The sequence below is a fragment of the Anarrhichthys ocellatus genome, unplaced genomic scaffold, assembly GCF_004355925.1.
Source record: "Anarrhichthys ocellatus isolate YVR2014 unplaced genomic scaffold, GSC_Weel_1.0 scaffold192, whole genome shotgun sequence".
NCBI lineage: Eukaryota > Metazoa > Chordata > Actinopteri > Perciformes > Anarhichadidae > Anarrhichthys > Anarrhichthys ocellatus.
The window spans coordinates 252439-273348 of NW_022280222.1; the positions used below are offsets into that span (position 1 = coordinate 252439).

General features: G+C 43.5%; 1 protein-coding gene across 1 annotated transcript in view; it reads left to right on the forward strand.

Moving 5' to 3' along the window:
* LOC116400706 (contactin-associated protein-like 2) overlaps nt 1-20116 on the forward strand; it is a 31063-nt gene extending 10947 nt beyond the window's left edge. Inside the window, exons 4-22 of the mRNA XM_031878669.1 lie at nt 1672-1819; nt 3659-3862; nt 4035-4219; nt 7352-7495; nt 9002-9260; nt 9406-9555; nt 10487-10649; nt 10808-10914; nt 10986-11105; nt 13679-13794; nt 15202-15286; nt 15613-15769; nt 16560-16687; nt 16801-16971; nt 17551-17769; nt 18247-18483; nt 18623-18856; nt 18976-19109; nt 19624-20116. Of these exons, the coding sequence (XP_031734529.1) occupies nt 1672-1819; nt 3659-3862; nt 4035-4219; nt 7352-7495; nt 9002-9260; nt 9406-9555; nt 10487-10649; nt 10808-10914; nt 10986-11105; nt 13679-13794; nt 15202-15286; nt 15613-15769; nt 16560-16687; nt 16801-16971; nt 17551-17769; nt 18247-18483; nt 18623-18856; nt 18976-19109; nt 19624-19737 (3075 nt within the window). The 3' untranslated portion in view covers nt 19738-20116. The remainder of the gene's footprint in view (nt 1-1671; nt 1820-3658; nt 3863-4034; nt 4220-7351; nt 7496-9001; nt 9261-9405; nt 9556-10486; nt 10650-10807; nt 10915-10985; nt 11106-13678; nt 13795-15201; nt 15287-15612; nt 15770-16559; nt 16688-16800; nt 16972-17550; nt 17770-18246; nt 18484-18622; nt 18857-18975; nt 19110-19623) is intronic.
* Nucleotides 20117-20910: the final 794 nt, after the last annotated feature.

Genomic DNA, 20910 nt, shown 5'->3' on the forward strand with positions numbered 1-20910 from the left:
TTTAAACTAAGACATTTTTTGAAAAGTAAGAAGACTCATCAAAGTAATGATGATAATATTACGGTGGTTCAGCATTAATCACTTACAGTATGTGAAATACATTGGTTATGTTTGGGGGATTCCCACTGGATGTTTGATCTCCCTCTTTGTATTAAATCCAAAATGTGGCTCAGTAGCTGATCCAAGACTGGTTGTCAGATATCATAACAACATGTTGCAGTGAAACTTTCAATAACTGTGTATATTTCTCTGTACCTTTAAAATACAGTTGTAGACTTCTCTTTAATTCACTGGAGCGAAACAAACTGTCCTTTATAAGCTGTGTTTATAAAGTCTGCTGTTCAGAGGTGAAATCTGACCTCAATGAAATGTGCCAATGTCCCCTCCAGTATCTCTTTATTAACAGACACAACTACAGATAATAAATGACTTGTTTCCAACTATTTCTCACTGATATGTAACGAATATAAAAATGTTGAAGTGGAATAGAATAGAACAGAGTAGAGTCTGTGTAATTCTTATCAGTTTATTTTTCTATATAAATATTCAAAAATTGTTACATTTTATTAAATTGATGAAGTTGTGTTTTTTTATGCATCTGATGAATGTATAATAATGCTTTGGCAACAGTTTTAAACATGTTCAGGCTATGGACTTTTGGATAGACAAATGGACAAATGAAGCTACTATTTCTAATCATGCTTCTGGTTGTCTGAATCTAAGCGACTCACATTGTGTTTGATTAGTCCAAGTGGTCACTCCTGACATTACAACATAGAAAAGCCCCACAGGGCCAAAAAGCATTTTCATTTCCCATGGACCACCGCAGTTTTGCAGTCAGTGGAGAGCAACCTTTTTCCCAAAACTGCAACGATGATCTCACAAGATCCACCCTGATTTCTTGAGGTTATTGATGCCTACATTAGCCTGCCATCAGAGCAAGTTAGGATCAAGTTGTATAGAAATCTATCCAGCATTCATTGTGCTGTGATGGATTCTGCTCTCAAGCCTGTCTCATTGCGTTTGGGAATACAACTATAGTTTAAACTGATAAAACTAGCTTCACTGATACTGTGGCAATGGTTTTCAATAAAACTCTGAAAAGTGGGATGGTCTTCCAAAATGGGAAAAGTGGCATATACAGTACAGCTTACAGCATATATACTATATGTCTGTATTTTTATATTCTATCTCATGTTTGGGTAGACTAGACTAGGGTACAAGTAGACAGACAAGATAAGTAGCTCAGTGGGGACTTGGCTGTGTGGTAGCTGCAGATGTGCCAGTTCTCATCCTGTGCACTCCCGTGTGCCCTTGAGCAAGACACCAAACCCCAACCCAAGGTGCTGTATAGTAGCTGCACATTCATCCCAATACTTCGATGGGTTAAATACAGGGCCTAAATTCCATTATGTTTGATTTAAAAGTTGTTTTGAGTTGGTGGTTATGCACAAAATACATTTAGTAGGAAAAAAATGATGTAACCAACCTACAGTAATTTGCAATGTGAGTGTCATTACCTGTCAAGACATCAAAGGTAATGATTGAAAGTGGTGAGATGGACTGCCCATTTATTTTTTTTCCATAGAGAAAATTGAACAAATTAAGGTATAAGGACGTGGGGACCTTCTTGGCAGAATTTTGCTGCATGTTTGTTTCTGTGTGTTTCAGACATTTGAGGGGAATGTGAACAGTGAAGGTGTCGTTCGCCATGAGCTGCAACACGCCATCTTGGCTCACTACATCCGCTTCATCCCAGTGGACTGGAGCAGGGAGGGACGCATCGGAGTACGCCTGGAGCTGTATGGCTGCTCATATTGTAAGTACAAGTGGACAAGAGAGGGAAAACTGAGGGGGGTTATTACTGTTGCCCCATACTAAAAAGCCCACCGTATCTATATGGATTACTGCTGGGGGTTGAGGTTGAAAATTTAAGTTGCCTGTAGGTGTGGATATGAAAGGAATTATCTGGTCGAACCTGAAGATTCAGGAGGAGCAATACAGATTCTGTCCCGGCTGTGCAACAGTGGACCAGCTCTTTTTCCTTGCAGGTCTGTTGGAGGAGTCATGGGAGTTTGTCCATCCAGTCTGCTGTCTGTGTTTTGTGGACTTGGAGAAGGCCTACGACCGTGTCCCTCGGGGAGTCCTGTGGGGGGTACTGCAGGAATACGGGGTACCTGGGTCGTTGCTATCAGCCGCACGGTATTTGTATGACCAAAGTGAGAGCTGTGTCCGGATACTCGGCACAAAGTTGAGCATGTTTCCAGTGCGTGTTGGCCTCCACCAGGGTTGTCTCTTCACCAATCCTGTTTGTGATTTCATGGACAGGATTTCAAGGCTCAGCTGGAAGGAGAAGAATGTCCGGTTTGGGGACCGCAGAATTGCATCCCTGCTTTTAAACAGATGATGTGGTTCTATTGGCTCCTTCAGAACGTGACCTTCAGCAGCACTGGGGCGGTTTGCAGCTGAGTGTGATTAGAGTCAGTACCTCCCAGTCTGAGGCCATGGTTCTCTGCCGAAAAATGGTGGATTGCACCCTTCGGGTTGGGAGTGAGTCACTGCCCCAAGCGAGGGAGTTCAAGTATCCCGGGGTCTTGTTCACGAGCGAGGCTAAAATGGAGCATGAGATGGACAGGCGGTTCGGTGCGGCATCAGCATTACTGCAGGCGTTGTACCGAACCGTTGTGGTGAAGAGGGAGCTGAGCCGGAAATCAAAGCTCTTGATTTACCAGTCCATCTATGTTCCGATCCTCATCTATGGTCATGAGCTTTGGAAAGTGACCGAAAGAATGAGATCGTGGATACAAGAGGCAGAAATGATCTTCCTTCGTAGGGTAGCTGGGCTCAGCCTTTAGATGTAGGGTGAGGAGCTCAGACATCCGGAGGGAGCTAGGAGTAGAACCGCTGCTTCGTGTCGAGAAGGGCCAGCTGAGGTGGTTCGGGCATCTGATGGCATCTGACACCTCCCTTTAGAGGTTTTCCGGGCACAGCCAAATGCTGAGAGGCCCCGGGGTAGACCCAGAACACGCTGGAGAGATTACATATCTTGTCTGGCCTGGGAAAATGTTGCTGGGGAGAGGGTCGTCTGGAACACCCTCCTAAGCCTGCTGCCCCTGCGACCCGGTCCTGGAGCACATGGATGGATGGATGGATGTCTAGTCTGTGGTGCTTCCCGCCTACTGTGAGCTGGGAGAGGCTCCAGCCCCTGTGACCCACTATAAGTAAAGTAGGTATAGGTTATTGATAGATGGGTGGATAATTAGGTTTGGGACTTTATTTTAGAGGATGCTCCTCCCTTAGCAAGTACTAAGTGGGTGTGGGTCAATTAACTGAAGAGAGGACTCCATTTATGATGATGACCAGTACAGAAGATTGGTTCTGGCTCACATAGTATTTGTTACAGGGACACTGCAGAATCCTCTTTCCTTCTCTGTGACGCCTACACTCTATGTATATAAAAATATGTGGACACCCCTTCTTTGAAGGCCAGTGATCACCAAACTGTTTCTGTAAGCCCCCTTTAGCAGATAACAGCAGCCTGCTATTGACTTTTTGATTCAAAATTATTTTGAACTGAACTGATTTTAGAGGAAATAGTTCCATTAGTTTCCAAAAAGCATTTTCTGAACTTTAATACCCTTTTCTTTTTGTCTTCCAGGGGCAGATGTGATCAGTTTTGACGGCCATGGTGTCATCTCCTACCGCTTCAGGAGTAAGAAGATAAAGATTGTGAAGGATGTCATCTCTCTTAAGTTTAGAACCACAGCTGGAGATGGGGTCCTGGTCCACGGAGAGGGACAGCAGGGAGACTACATTTCCGTGGAGCTCCGCAGGGCAAGACTGCAGCTCAGCATCAACCTAGGTAGCTCTCTATAAAGTCTGTGTGGTTTCAAGGACAACAAAGGTGTTCTTTAGAGAAAGCCTATTATATTCTATTGAAATTATAAGGACTCTATTATCTCCTGCTGTTAGAAGTGACATGACAAACATTTATAACCTGCTCCTGTCCATGTGATTTGCTCACTTCTCTCCAGGCAGTAACCAGTACGGTTCCATTCAGGGTCACACCTCTGTGACCAGTGGGAGCTTACTAGATGATGACCACTGGCACTCTGTTGTCATAGAGCGGTACCGGAGGAATGTCAACTTCACTCTGGACCATCACACTCAGCAGTTCAGAACCAATGGAGAGTTTGACCACCTGGACCTGGACCATGAGGTAAAGACTCCCTTTCGGTCATGCTGTCAGGCATTTCTTCATCATCTCAGCCTCATGTCACAATCCTGGGACTTTGCTCCCAGTTCAAAAGCCTGTAAGTTATACTGGTCCTTTAAGATGAAGATGAATGTGAAGACTATGTGCATACACTCTAGTCGGACTAAGTAGTCTTTGTAAAAGATGTGCATTTACATCGGACCATCTGAACAGTAGGAACATGTCATTTCCTCTTTTTAATTCTGTTTGTCAGGTCTGTCATTGCTTTCATTACCCTGAGTTTTTCCACTAGAAACTTTTCAGTTGTGTGAGAAAACTTCTTCTTCTTGGTTGGGGGACCATCAATGGAGAGACAAAGCTGTGTTTTCAAATGTATCCAACTTTATGTGGATGTACTCTTTTAGTCAGTAGAGCAGAGTTCAGTAGAGTTTGGGTCAGTCAATAAATAGGTTCATGTTAGCCATGGAATTTGATTATAGCAAATCAGTACCTTTGAAAATTAGCTGCCTCAACTACTGCTACTGTTGCTTCAGTGTGTGAGAATAAGATGATGGAGACAGTCTGCCTGTTTGTTGATGAGTACCTTGCTACTGCTATGTCCTCAATCCCCATTACCCCAGGCGGAAACCTCCAGGTCTGAAAAGAGAAGTCAATGTGAAACTGCCTTAAACTTGTATTCTCTCTGATAGCCATCAGGGGTCAACACCTCTGGTTGCAAATAGAAGTCTGGTTGTATAGAAGTCTATGAGAAAATGACTCTACTTCTCTCTTGATTTATTACCTCAGTAAACATTGTAAACATGAGTTTATGGTCTCAATCTCTAGTTTCAAGTCTTCTTCAATACAGCATGATGTTCATTTAGTACATTATGGTCCATTTAGAGTCAAACAGACCATAAAGCAGGGTATGCTTTAGGGCGGGGCTTATTGTGGTTGACAGGTCACTACCGCAGCATTGTCCGGTCTGGGAGTTTTCTGTGTTTCCATTAACCCTTTCACAGTGTGTTTTCAGTTGTTGAAAGTTAATTGTTACCTTTTTGGTCGCCAACCCCAGCTAAGAAGGTTATCGTCCCTCCACTTTTCATTGTTCAACACCTGCCGAACAACACCCCTTAGCTTTGATATAATCACAACATTATATCAAAGCTATATACTGTGTATACTGTATACAATTAAGCTATTGATTAATTATATACAGTATACCAGTGTTTTTCAACCTTTTCTGAGCCGCGGCACATTTTTTACATTAAAAAGATCCCGCGGCACACCAACAACCAAAAACATTACAAAATGACACCTTTTAGCATAATACAGCATACTTTATATGCAGGGGAGTCAAACTCAATCCCAGGGAGGGACAGAATTAAAAATTGTGACTACGTTGAGGGCCAAATAGAGTCACCATTTAATAAACAGGATAGAAGGGATATTGGACAAAGTGCAAAAAGAATACATGTTCAGGTAGGCTGCATTATTTTATGCATATGTAGCCTACCAGAGCCAGATGTTTGGCATCTTTTCTTGGCTGCCAGTTCATTAATATCTGGAGTTAGGTTCTGTGGAAACCCTCAAGATGGAGTGAAGGTCAGCATCAGTGAGACGACTCCTGTGTGGGTTTGTGTTCATCTTCGTCACAGAGAAAAGCTGCTCACACAGGTACATGTATGTGCTTCCTAACATGCAGAGCGTTTGAGCAGTATGTAGGCGGAGTTAAGGCATTGTCTTGGTGAAGCTTGGAAACTGTGCAGCGCCCTCATAGTCATACTTTGCCTTGATTGTCATCACACTGGAGGTCTATCAGCTCCACAGGTGCTCTTTCCACGTCAACTGCAAACGGATTGCTGAGCAGTTCAAATTTAAATTTCTGAGCTGTAACGTCAGCAAATCGCCCAATGAACTCCGTGCCAAGTGCGCCCCGTTTATCAGCAAAATGCGCAGTCGGGAACACAGCGGTGGAGACTTTTACTGCATCACACATGTCTGTGATCACACGTCCCCGTCCCTGAAGCTGGAGGCTGTGAGATGCTTCGTTATGTCGCACAAAAAGTCAGCTCACATCGCCACTTTTCGTCCTGGAGCTCTGTGGTGTGGTGGGCCAGTTATGATAAACATATGACATTTTCTGGCGGGCCGTTGTCCCGAGGGCCAGATATATGCTGACAATTTAATGACAAGTCTCTCAATGTGTTGATCCTTATAGGCTTTTCATCTGGGTTATGTTGTCCAGGGCCCAGTTCAGAGTCTGCATTTTACCTTTTAAATATTTCTCCATTGCTGTTCGTCTTGTCACCACAACCTCTCCCATCATTGACTTCTACTGTCTAAATGAACACGGTCATTACTGCACTACCTACTGGCATGGAAGAGTATTTATTACTTAGCCAGACACTATATTGCAGCTCAGACGCTCAACAATGGCAAAGTATTTGCAGCAACAACTAAATAATATTTTATTGGACAGATTAAGTGAAATTGGACATTTTCCCACAGCACACCTGGCGATCTCTCACGGTACACTGGTGTGCTGCGGCACAGTGGTTGAAAATCACTGCAGTATACGATGCTGTTGGGGGTTCTATATCTTTAGAAACAATTTTTTCTTTTAAAATAGATAAGAAAAAGCATCCGAGTTGCTGGATATTATGATCTCTAACTCCAAAGTGTTTCATGTTAGGCTGTAGACTTAAAGGTGGAGTCAGTGATTCTAGAGAAAGATTATTGATTTACGAACTCAACACCCAAACAAACAAAAACAAAAGGTAGCATGAGCCAGATTTACTGTCCCTCTCGCTACCACTGCATTTCTCCTCATGCTGTTCATCCATGGCCTTTCCTCTGTCCCGTGTACGAGCACAAGTCTCTCCTGTTGCTGATTGGCTTGAATACTGTTGTGTGGCTCGGTCCGAGACACTTTGTTTGTTTCTCAATCACAGGACCTGGCAATATAATATCATTTGTTTGTTTTAACCAGTGTTTTATTTTCTTGCAATGTTCCTTTTTCTGAAATGCAAGTGAATGATCTCATTAGAGTTCCTGACAGTTAGTGTGTGTTGGTCACAGTAGTGCTATAACCATCACAGTACATTTAGATCAATGTCATTCAGTCCATATCGCTCTGCTCTGCTGTGTCCTCAGATCAACTTTGGAGGGCTGCCTGTATCAGCAAAGCCGAGCTCAGGAGGCAGAGGGAACTTTGTGGGCTGCATGGAGGGAATCACCTACAACGGAGACAACATCACAAACCTGGTCCGCAGGAAGAAGGTGGACACCTCCAGCTTTGTAAGACAACTTTTTCTTGCTGGAGTGTGTGTGTGTGTGTTTAACAGAGACCTGGGACCATAGTCATGAAGCTTCCTAAAATCATAGAATTATGACTTCTTAAAAGAACTTCCCCAACAGTTCCGATCCTGGGAGAGATGAACTTTCTTCACAAAGCCTCTCAGGCCTTAAGAGAGCTCCTAAGGTACCAAACTGGAGAAGAGAGGAGGACTTTAAAGCCGCTCAAGAGTTTCTGAAGCAGAGCAGAAAATGGTGGAAAGACAAAGGAGGACAACTATTTTCTAAGCGCTGAATAACAGCGGGTTAATGAAACACTACAGATCACATCATCCAGAGATTCTGTCTGTGGTCCGTCTCATTAGAGATACCGCTATAATGACAGATATTAAAGGGATCACAACACTAAGATATTATGCAACTGTGTTTGTTGGTTTATAGATTCACAAGCTGATCAACGCCGCAACTTAACAATCATAGAAACTGATGAAAGCTGAGCCATTCTCCCCTGTTAATATCAAATGGGTTAAGTACCAAAATTACCAGCATGGTAATAAACGTAAGCAAATAAATCTGATCAACTGTCAGCATGTAGTTCATGGAGACATGGCTGCATAGAAAGATACCGGACAGTCTGCTTGAACAGAGCAGTAAGAAGAGAGGAGGAGGTCTTGTTGTCTTTGTTAACTCTAAATGGTGTAATCCCGAGCATGTGACTCCTGACATTAAATTGATGGTGGTAGAATTCAAACATCACTACCTGCCATGTGAGTTCTCACACACCATAGCTGTTACTGTTTACATTCCACTAGGGCGATATGACCTGAAAATAAGCCTACAAAAGCAAACTGCTGTTTGCTGCTGAGCAGGTAGTGTACAATGGTTTATCAGAGCTTTTTCAGCTGCCTGCCGCTGTTGGAAATGACATTGATGAGAGTGAAATGTGATGGCGACTGTGGCTAAGTGGAGAGCAGGGCCGCCCTTCAATCAGAGGATCAGCAGTTCGATCCCTGGCTCCGGCTCCGCTAGTCACATGTCGATGTGTCTTTGAGCAAGACACCTAACCCCAAATGTCTCCTGTAGCTGTGCCTACGGTGTAGAAATGTGATAGAATCTGAATTGTAAGTTGTTGTGGATAAAAGCGTCAGCTAAATGACTGTAAAGAATGTAATGGCTGGAAAACCAAAACAATGAACTGAAAGAAGCTAAAACACACACTAAGGAGAACGGCACAGTTTAGGTATTGGTTGGTTTGTCACTACAGCACCAGTTATGCCTTTCACATTACACATAATGATTTGATCCATTGTTGATTTAAAAAAAGAAAGATAAGCGGTTTGCATGTATAATCTCTGTGTGGTGATTTCAATGTAATACAAACTCAAGACTAGTGAGACTGGATAAGCTTACTGCTCATGATTAAAGCTTTAGTGAAATAGTACTTCTGAAAAAGTGTTAGCGCACAAAGGGCAGGTCAAATAGTTTCTCTCTCTTCCTCTCCCGCCGTAGCGTAACCTGACATTTTCGTGCGCTGAGTCCAACTCCTTCTCCGTCTTCTTCAACTCTACGTCCTTCCTGCGGCTGCCGGGTCAGAGCGACAGCGACACCCTGTCAGTCAGTTTGTCTTTCAGGACGTGGAACCCCAACGGGCTGCTGATGTTCACGCCCATGGCTGACGGCTGGGTGGAGGTGGGACTAACAGAGGGCAAGGTCACGGTCTACATGAATGTGACACAAAAGAAGAACACACGTATTGACATTTCATCAGGTGAGCTCGGCTCAGTGCACTCCACAATGGAAGTTGAGGAGCCCTCAGTTAGTTCGGTGTGTCGCCACTTTTAGCTCCATTTTATTTAGCTGCTTTCCTCAGTTATTGTTGCTGTTTATAGACTGAAGTGTGTTTTCCCTTGCAGGTTCAGGTTTGAATGATGGCCAGTGGCACAGTGTCCATCTGAACGCATTGGAGAACTATGCTATGCTGACAGTGGATGGAGACGAGGCCTCCACAGTCAGAACAGCCATCCCCATCCAGATTCAGACTGGAGGAACCTACTACTTTGGAGGTGATTCTTCAAAGAGATTTCTAACCTTCCAAAGAAAGGTTTAAGTTTAATGATAAGATGCCACCGAGGATACTTTTTATTTTTCAGGCGGTGAATTACGTAATCCAATTACCTTCGTTAGTTCCAGGTGTTTAACCGTCATCCTACCAACTTATTTAGCATACAAGGACTATCGACTGGGGTCCCTGGGCACCCCAAGAATAAACTACTATCAGAAACAACCAGCATAGAAATATTTTAGCTTGGTTCTTCTCAAAACATTACTAGTTATGTAGTTAATATCATCTGAAGAAAATACATTATTAGTATTATACAGTCAAATTGCATATTGTGCAAATCAAAAATAGACATTAGCACACATTAGGAAATGTGTGTCTGCTACATCTGTGTGACTGACAGAGTGCCCCTACCCGCCTGATAGCGTGTGACACTTTAAATTAGGACCCATGGCAATCATTTGATCTATTCTATTGTATCTATTATAACTGCATCGGCTACAATTCAGTGCTTTTGACTCGGGTCCCCAGGATCCCAATACATTGATATTTTTAGAATGCACTAATTATAACAAAGACAGAAAACTATATTAAGTCATTTGGAACAAATTGATTGGAATTAGGCTCCTTTGAGAAGCAGCGTTGATAATAGTGTAAAATACAAAAGGAGCCAGACCTGCAACATCTTGGCATTACAGGGAGGCCTGTGAAGGACTCTTGAAATCCTCTTATGTCAGCGTGTGGTGACCAACGTTTTCTGAGGTGGGGGGCTTGGACTTGGGTTCATGACCTTTGTTAAATCCTGACTACAGGGAGTGGATGAACGATGCAGCACAGACAAACTGTTCACTGTCAAGAACAGCACAGAGTTCTTTCTGTGATCATTTCTCCAGTGGTTGTGATAATCACCTCTGCCCTACTGCGCTCGTCTCCAGGTAACTTCCTGCACACCAACACCCGATCACTTCAGCGCTCATTCCAGGGATGCATGCAGATGATCCACATCGATGACCATCTAGCTGACCTCAGGGCTTTGGAGCAGGGCCTCATTGGAACCTTTGAAAATATCAGCCTGGATATGTGTGCCATTATAGACAGGTACACAGCTCAGTCTGAATACTAAACTTAAGATGTTCATGAAATAAGAGAAAGCTCAGGCTCAGTGGGTAGTTGTGGTGCCTTACAGCTAATATTGTAGGTTAGAAACTGGTCCCTGCTGTGTTCACATGCGTTTTCTCCCACTGTCCACCTGTCAGGTGTGTTCCTCATCACTGTGAGCACGGTGGTCGCTGTTCTCAGACGTGGGACACATTCAGCTGCAACTGTAGCGGCACTGGATACACTGGAGCTACCTGCCATACATGTAAGTGTGCTCTCTCTCACACACACACACACACTGCTTTGTGTCTGCTAAGCTGTGTGTCTCCTCTGTAGCGCTGTATCAGCAGTCCTGTGAGGAGTATAAGCACCAGGGGAAGAGTTCAGGGAGCTACTGGATTGACCCAGACGGCAGTGGACCGATCACCCCCTTCAGAGTCAGCTGTGACATGACAGGTGAGAGGTCACTGTGGAAAGGGTGTAGGGTAATCCGTTTCATTTTCACATTCAGTCAATTTATGTCACGAGTCTGGGTAAGACAGAAAAAACAATTGACCAGAACAGACCTTTTCAATGCTTGTTCCACAAATTTTAGTTCTACTTAAAAGTTTAGCAGTTTTTGCAGCTATGCTTATCACACTCGCAAAATGTCTTCCTATCTCTGTTTGTAAATCAGGCAAGAACATGTGTTTGTGAATGTCCTGGTAGCTACTGTGGTATGGACACATGTGTAACCACAGCCCAAAGGTTGGGTGAGGCAGCAGAGAGAGCCTCTTGCTGACTATGGAACAGGAGGGAGGAGTTGAACTGAAGGTAAGGAGGAGATGGACAGTGATTGGGCCTCCACTTCCAACCCGCCAACAAGGGGGTGTTACAGTTTAGGGTCAAAAACACCCCATGACCGTTTGGCAATGTCTGAAAATATCACCTCCTGGCGCAGGCTGCAGTCACCAGACAGTTAATCTCTTTAGGGGAGAGAAGTGGAAGCATTTTATACATTTATTTTTATGTGAATTCACTGGGCAGCCAATGACTTCCAAGACTGAGGAAGAAAGACAGATGACCCTCCAGGAAAGACTGGTGTGTGTGCATTGTTGAGACGCAGTTCATCAAAGACCCTGCAGGTTCACCAGAACACTGTCTGGTGAAGCACACTTTGGGAGACTAAATATGGTGGAGTTCCTGAGAGCGACCCACAAAAAAGCAGAGCTGAGTCTTTGCCAGCGTTATATGAGCGATACAAGAAAGGCCAGATGCTTCTCCAAAGGCTTTGGCAGCGGTTCCAGAGAACATGGAAGAAGGGCACCATTTCATCCGGCTGGAAAAAGGCAGAGGCATGTGTTGTGCCAAAGGAAAAGGAGTGCAAGAAGGTCTTTTGGCTAAGAGGATGACCTTATACACACCTGAGAATTGGTACACTTATTTTCAGAAATGTGGGATTCAAGGCCTCTTTACATTCTAAAGCACAAACAAACTCCCCCACACCTTTGCACAGCCCTGTGAGGAGATTGAGAGGAATTACTTTTGTATTAGTCTATATATTGTTTTTCAGAAAATCCTGCAAAGTATAAAATACAGGAGTTATCATTTAAGAAGGAACAGAGTCACATCATTTCTTTCAAATAGTATCATCCCATCCCTAATGTGGGTGCAAGGGGGGTCCAAACAACACTTGGTGACATGGCAACTTGTGCCAGGATGAAGTTAAAGCCAAAGTAATGAAGTAGCATGATGATCAAGAATGGGAAGAGACCAACTCATTTCAGCTGCAAAGCTGATGCCATTCCATCAATAGGCGAGAGTCCATTCATATTGCTTGGGAGGTGGTTCTGCAATTCCTGTCTGACAGAAATAACGAAATATCCTCACCAGCACTGAAAAGTAGAAATTGGAGTGGCTGAGGAGGACTTGAAAAATCCGGTCTACCAGGGAAATTCAAGGCATGTCTGTATCAGCATGGTCTGCTGCCCAGACTGGTGTGGCTGTGACAGTTTATGAAGTTCCTATGTCATGTACGTAAGGAGTGGAGAGGAAAATCAACAAGCACCTTCTTAGGGACTGGGAATACTTCCAAGCTTCATATCAGTAGGACCAGCTACAACTCCCACTATCATCTGTGGGAGTTCAAGGTGGCAAAGTGCAGGGTCATGTTGACCTACAGAGACTGGACCAGGACGAACAAGACAGAGATGCAGGCATCACAACAAGATCAAGGCGTGGGCAGCCAATTCATCAGTGGCCCAAGCAGAGAACATGTTGAAGCTTCGGGACATTATTGGAAGTCCATGCACTGGAAGACCAGGCCTTGGGAAAGACATTTCCAGCAGTGGGGAAAAGCAGACACAAAGGAGAGGAGAGCCATGATTCAGGCTGAAGTGTGGCATTTAGAGGATGAGCAACGGAGGTCAATGGCTGTCGAACTTGCGTCCCACGGAGCCTCGACGAAACGTGACAATGCAAGCTGGAGCCCTTCCACATCTCCTTCCTACTGCAGTCAGTGTACGACGCACTTCTAATTCCAACACACCTGCATAAGTGGGGCGTGAGGGAGGATCCGCAGTGTAAGCAGTGGGAAAGGATGGCAAGCATGGCCATTCACAGTCGAGGTCGACTGCAAAAGATTGCCGGCACAGTCGATGTGGAGAATGCTGACAGCCATCGGAAGGACAAGAAAGGAATGAAGGAAAACAGCAGCCAGCAGGTTAGGTGAGGCAGCACAAAGAGCTTCTTGCTGGTTATGGAACATTAGGGAAGAGTTGAGCGGGAAGCCACCACCTTCGACCCGCCAACGACTAGGATGTGGTTCAGGGTCGAAACAGTCGATGAATGTTTGACATCGTCTGCCTCTATCACCTCCTGGCCAAGGCTGCAGTCACCTGACAGTTAATCTCTTAATTGAGAAAAGTGGAAGCATCTTCGTACTATTTTCCCTGTATATTGTACGAGTTCTTATGCATCTGCTAACGTATTGTATAGTGCAAATGAAAAAGGTGTGGAGAATAATAAGGGCATTTCTTCTGGTCTTTCAGAGGAAAGCGTTTGGACCACGCTAAAGAACAACCTATCTCCTCAGACATCAGTCACCAGTGCAGACCAGGAAGGGAAGGCAGACCTGCACATCACTTACAATGTGACTGATGAACAGGTAAACAAGGACTACACACTTACTTTGACCTAGTTCACCTGCTGCACACTTTGTATTGTTTGTCACAGTGGATCACTTTTGTTCGTGTATTGCATTGGTACTGTTGGGAACGTAAAGGAGCGTGTTTGAGTTATCAGCATTCAAGAAAACTAAATTATTGACATCAATAGAATTATTAATGTCAGCACAGACCACATATACAGCTATTATCACAATACACATGCACAAAGTAATCACAGACAGCTGCTCTTAAAAATATAACAGAGTTTATTACGTTCTAATACTAATGATCTAGTCAACTAATATCTAACACTAACGACTATATACATCTATGAGCACGCTATCTAAAATCAACAGATAGTGGTAAGGGGGGGGGGGAGTGTGTGTTTGAGTGTGTGTGCATGTAGTGTGTGTGTGTGTGCGTAGGGGGGAGGAGCGAGAGAACAGCTCAGACAACGTATGGTCTCCCTCGTTAGGAAGGACTTGTGCACTGTGTGCCAACTTTTTCCATTTACAATAATATTAACACTGAATATTGCATATAGATCCTTCAATAGAGTAAAATACGACATTACAACATGAAAATACTTTAATATGAAATGAACAGGATCTTGTTCTATCAACAGAAGTGCTGTTAGGTCTTTGTGGTCTTCACATACAGGTGCTCTTTGGATCCTTCAGGTGTAACATGGTTGTTTATTCATGTGAAAGGTCTTTTACATGAATGGAATATTGTCTCAAAAAAGTATCAAATGCTCCTTAAGAAAAGAATTTATTGCACACTGTTACAATACCTTATTTCTACATGACAACATGTATTTAAAATGACCAATGTGACCGACATTGGTCTTCATCAGGGTCATTGTCAGCAGTAGCTTGCACACCTTTATTATTCAGATTGATGGGTAGAGTTGGACGGGGGTTTTCTATCAATGTGCCAGCCCATTGGTACAAAGCAAGGAGGTAACACATCATCAATGGAGAGGAGAAAAGGAGATGATGGCAGGGGTAAAGCGAAATTATTAAACAAAGATAGATATGATATAATGTGACTCAATCTACCACCATAACCTGGTCCACGTTGTTCCTTATGTTAAAATACAGTTTTTAGAGTATTATTCAAGTGATGTTTCACACACAAGGAGAACATCTATCTCATCATTGAGGGGGGGCATTTTTTGTGCAATCCAAGAGGTGTCGCATTGGAAAAGCCTTTTTTAGGTTTTAGGTCTGATGTTCTTTTCAACAACACTGTGACTCTGTGTGTTACGATGGCAAAGTCCTGTTTGCACGTATCAAAATCAACATGCTTTCTTTCACTCCAGTCTGTAAACCACATATGTGGTGTTGCAGATAGCAAAGTGTCTCAATTGAAATGTGTGAGATGTGTTCTCTTTGTGTTTCCAGGTGTTGTCAGTCACCAGCAGTGCAGAGTACTGTGACCAGTATGTAGCCTACGCCTGCCGAATGTCTCGTCTGCTCAACACTCCCGGTAAAGCCTCCCTCAGAACTATCATCTGAAGATTCATCTGCAGCTTCTCAGTCACTAACAGGATCTTTTGGAGCTTCTTTGTGTATGCTCCTTGTTAGCTTTGGTTGACCATTAGCCTCTACTGTTACAACATTGAAGCGCACTGCGATTGAAGATGTCAGCGCAGTAGATTTCTGAACAGTTGAAAACAGAGATATGGTGCACACTATTTACAGGGCTGACTACCTGACCATCCTGTTGTTACCAAGCACATACTAGTCTGACTTAAGAATTGATGGAATGACAGTGAAAGTAAACTGACTCCAAGCTGTTGCTTTGACTCCCAGATGGTGTCCCATTTACCTGGTGGGTAGGAAGAGCCAATGAGAGGCACTCTTACTGGGGGGGTTCAGGACCAGGCATACAGAAGTGTTCCTGTGGTATCAACCACACCTGTACTGACCCCAAGCACTACTGCAACTGTGACGCTGACCTGCGCACCTGGTGAGCTGAGCAGCTTCTTATTTTTTGCTAGTTAAAGTTACAGTTTGTATATTTCCCTGAACTAAAGCAGCTGTGACAGACAGCAGTAATGCTCTTGTTAATGCTGTAGCTAATAGCACTATTACAACATGACCATTACCAGGATGTCTGTGGACTCTGTTTCATTTCTTTCCATTGTATGTTGTATCCAATCTACTCTGTGTAGCCCTATTCTCATAGTTACAGGTACAAACTGCTGCATGGGGCTTACAGTCTACATTTACGCAAGTCTGCTTTTGCAACCGCTGTCACAGCTATCACATGTGATGCTCAGTTTTGACACGCTTCTTAAACTTGAGTTGGACATTCGACATGAGACAAAGATGTTTTACTTCTGAAACGTGTTTATTAAGTTTTGTCAGAGAAGTAAAATGTGGAATGTTTATGAAGGGGAATATTATAGTTCAACATATCAAAGAGCACTCTCTTTGATGGAAAGCAAACTATAATATATGCAGAAGAACATTATTTGATGTACATACTTACAATCATTCTTTCTGTGCACAGTTTAATGGTGCAGTAGACAATTTTAGCACACAGGTCAGCTGGGTTTAGTTTTAAAAATGTGGTTATAGTTATGAATATAGTTATTTATAAAGACATCTGTGTGATTGGTTCTTTGTGTTGTTCTACTGGACTCTACTATGAAGCTGTGTCTACTGGTGTTAACGGCTTGAGATAGTGTCTTGTGTAATATCATTCAGACTTGATTGACTGGTGTTTGTCTCCCTGTGTGTGTGTGTGTGTGCAGGAGGGAGGATGCAGGCCTGTTGGTGTATAAAGACCATTTGCCAGTCAGGCAGGTTGTGGTCGGTGATACAAGCAGAGCTGGATCTGAGGCCAAACTGACAGTAGGGCCGCTCAAATGCCAGGGGGACCGTGAGTGCCTCTCTCTCTGACAAACACACACATCCATCTAGAGACTGAGATATTTCATATCATCAGAGAATCATTAGTATTTTTTATCCACGTCCTGCTGTTGTTCTCTGAAGGGAACTTCTGGAATGCAGCGTCCTTCACCAGCCCTGCCTCACACCTCCACTTCCCTTCCTTCAGAGGACAAACCAGCACCGACATCTCTTTCTACTTTAAGACTTCATCCACTCACGGCGTCTTCCTGGAGAACTTGGGCACCACTGACTTCCTTCACATTGAACTCAGAGGTGTGTGTGCATTGCACCAGGTTTTAGAGTCTTCTTGAGGACAATTAAACACTCCTCGTTGAGATAAGAGTCAAACGTTTTTAAACCCAATAAATGCAGATGTTAAGCACCACAATGAAGGTGTGTTGTGCTCTGCAGTGTTTGTGGCAGTGTCTTCTTGAATAGTACCCTGACAAGTTGTGCTTAGAAATGTCCAAAAGCAACACTGAAGTAGCTTTAGTCACTATTGTACACCTGACACTAAGGCTTCTAGTGAGAGGTTCTAATTAGACCCCATTTAGATTCAAGCAATCTTATCAATCAGCAACATGTTTGTACTTTAAGGAAGTTTTATCAATTAATCATTTTACATTGATTGACTAATAATAAATATGCTCAGGCAGGAGTTTCAAAGCTGAGGGGCCTGGACTGAAAAGGGCATAATACTTAATGTAAGGAAAGTACATACTGTATGTTTTCTATAGATATTGGTTGCAGTAATTCCAAACAAATGAGAAATCAGGGATGGACTTCTTGTTTAGGGAAAATCTTATCCTGAAGTCTTAAAGTCTTGTTTGAATTTGATTCCTCGTCTCCCAGGAGGCTCCGTGGTCTTCTTCTCTTTCGATGTGGGCAGCGAGCGAGTGGAGCTCAGTGTCCACTCACCTGTGACTCTGAACGATGACCAATGGCATCGTGTGGAGGCTGAAAAGAACATCAAGGAAGCAGTGCTGCAGCTGAATGGACAGTACAAAGAGGTCAGACCCACGCCCCCACAGGGACACACAAAGCTGGAGTTCTACAGCGAGCTTTATATTGGTAAGACACACACATGCACCTCGTGTACTGAACTCTTCTCCACAGCTGTCACATGTGATGTCATGCACCATTGGAGTATTCCTCCTGTCTTGGTGTTGGTCCTGTCTTTAGGGTGTGTCAGCAGAGGTCTTAAAGTGTTGAATGTTCCGTAAAAACTCTGACTAGATGTTCCACAACCACATTATGGAATCCCACTGGGATGTTTGTAGGACGATCTGTGTACCAGTTAACGATAGCTACCTATGCCTGTAGAAGTACAGTTTATCTGTAACATTCGGTGTCGTGATAAGAATGTGTCCAGAGTGTTAACAATAGTGAATTCTAGAGATAGTAGTAGACAGTGTCCATGCTGTACATCTCCATGAGTGTGATCTACACACTTGCTAATGAGCCAGTGGCTGTGAAGCATGGAGGGAACATCAGCAGACTTCAGTGCTCTGCCTAAACTAACGCTATGCTTCACGTCTTGTGTCCAAGGTGCCTCGAGTGGTCAGAGGGGTTTTCTGGGCTGCATGCGGGCTCTGAAGATAAATGGTGTGACCTTTGACCTGGAGAAGAGGGCACAGGTAACTCCAGGGGTGAATCCAGGCTGCCAGGGCCACTGCAGCAGCTACGGGATGCACTGCAGGAATGGAGGGAAGTGTGTGGAGCAGTACAACAGATACTCCTGTGACTGTTCCCTCACTGCATACGATGGACCCTTCTGCACTGATGGTACGGCCTCCAACGCTGTAGGGGGTTTAGAGCAGATGACATCATTTTTAGATTAGATGATGCCATCTTTCATTAAATTAGATAAGATGTGGCAAGATAGAGATGTTTTAACTACCCTCCTTTCTGCTGTGTGTTTTAGATGTAGGTGGCTACTTTGAGACAGGAACTTTGGTGCGTTATGACTTCTTGCCAGAAGGGGGAACTCTTGCGTTGCAGGAGGTGAAGAGCACATCAGGTGTAGGTGTTCCTAGTGAAGCCAACCTGACTCAAGAGGAGCTGGTGTTCAGCTTCAGCACCTCCAGTGCTCCCAGCATCCTGGTCTACATTAGCTCCAGAACTCAGGACTACCTAGCTGTGGTGCTCCGACACAACGGTGTGTTCATCAACATGATACCCGATTAATTTGTTTTTGTTTATTTATTAATGTACTTAAATGATGTATTCTATAAACTGCTGTTAACATTATAATGGTCTGTCTGTATGTGTGTCCAGGCACTCTCCAGATCCGCTACAGTCTCGGTGGGCTATCGGAGCCCTACACCATCGATGTTGACCATCGTAACATGGCCAACGGGCAGCCACACTCTGTCAACATCACCAGGAACTTAAGGGAGATAAGACTCCAGGTCAGTACTTCCTGCCACAACATACAGTATGCTGCACATTAGTAGAAAAACGTGTCAGACTGCATTAAAGGAACGGTGAGTAATCTTTAGGGGGATTTATTGGCAGAAATGGAACTATGCTTTCATTTTAGACTTGTTTACATTGTGACATTAATGACTTCATACAGTGAGTTTGCTGTTGTAAATATTGCTTTTGCTGCTTGTTTATTTGAAATATAAATCAATTGTATCCATTTCTGAATTTATTCGTTTTAAAAATTCTATATATTATCTAGAAATTATAAAAATTTTATAACTTTTTATTTAGTCATGAAAAACCCCCGATAAGAGTAGCTCCTCATAGTAATACAATCCTAAAGATACCCATCCCGACCTGAATGCCCCCGTAGTTCTCCTACAAACCTGGGGGGGTTAAAGACCAGACTGGAAAAAGAACAGTTGGTAGTGGTGATGAAAACAGAACAGATTACAGATAGAATATTCACTTTTCCTTTCCTCTGTCCATATTCTCCAGCTGGACCACTACTCAGTGTCTACGTACACCCTACCTGAGACCTCCGACACCCAGTTCAACTTGATCAAAAGTATCTTTCTGGGAAAGGTCTTTGGTAAGTGTGAAGATGAGTAGAAGTGTGTTTGTGCAGATTTCTTAGAGATGTTGGGTGAAGTTGTGTGATTTGAATGATGTGAACGACTTCATTCCCTGCTCAAGTAGACACTCCTCCATATCTTTACATAGATAACAGTTGTTTGCTGCTGTATTCATGTTGTGAATGTTAAAAACGGCTCCTTTAACGTTGCTAACAGTGTTAGCTGTGGTAGATGTGTACAAGCTAGCTTGTTGGTTAGATCATTTAGTTCCATTACAGAAATATTTTGTATGTGAAGCATGAACAATGTTAGCAGCAATACATGCTGACAACTATAAGATAGGACATGTACAGTGGGTACGGAAAGTATTCAGACCCCTTTAAATTTTTCACTCTTTGTGTCATTGCAGCCATTTGCTAAAATCAAAAAAGTTCATTTTATTTCTCATTAATGTACACTCAGCACCCCATCTTGACAGAAAAAAACGGAAATGTAGAAATTTTTGCAAATTTATTAAAAAAGAAAAACTGAAATATCACATGGTCATAAGTATTCAGACCCTTTGCTGTGACACTCATATTTAACTCACATGCTGTCCATTTCTTCTGATCCTCCTTGAGATGGTTCTACTCCTTCATTGGAGTCCAGCTGTGTTTAATTAAACTGATTGGACTTGATTAGGAAAGGCACCCACCTGTCGATATAAGACCTTACAGCTCACAGTGCATGTCAGAGCAAATGAGAATCATGAGGTCGAAGGAACTGCCCAAGGAGCTCAGAGACAGAATTGTGGCAAGGCACAGATCTGGCCAAGGTTACAAAAGAATTTCTGCAGCACTCAAGGTTCCTAAGAGCACAGTGGCCTCCATAATCCTTAAATGGAAGAAGTTTGGGACGACCAGAACTCTTCCTAGACCTGGCCGTCCAGCCAAACTGAGCAATCGTGGAAGAAGAGCCTTGGTGAGAGAGGTAAAGAAGAACCCAAAGATCACTGTGGCTGAGCTCCAGAGATGCAGTAGGGAGATGGGGGGAAAGTTCCACAAAGTCAACTATCACTGCAGCCCTCCACCAGTCGGGGCTTTATGGCAGAGTGGCCCGACGGAAGCCTCTCCTCAGTGCAAGACATATGAAAGCCCGCATAGAGTTTGCCAAAAATCACATGAAGGACTCCCAGACTATGAGAAATAAGATTCTCTGGTCTGATGAGACC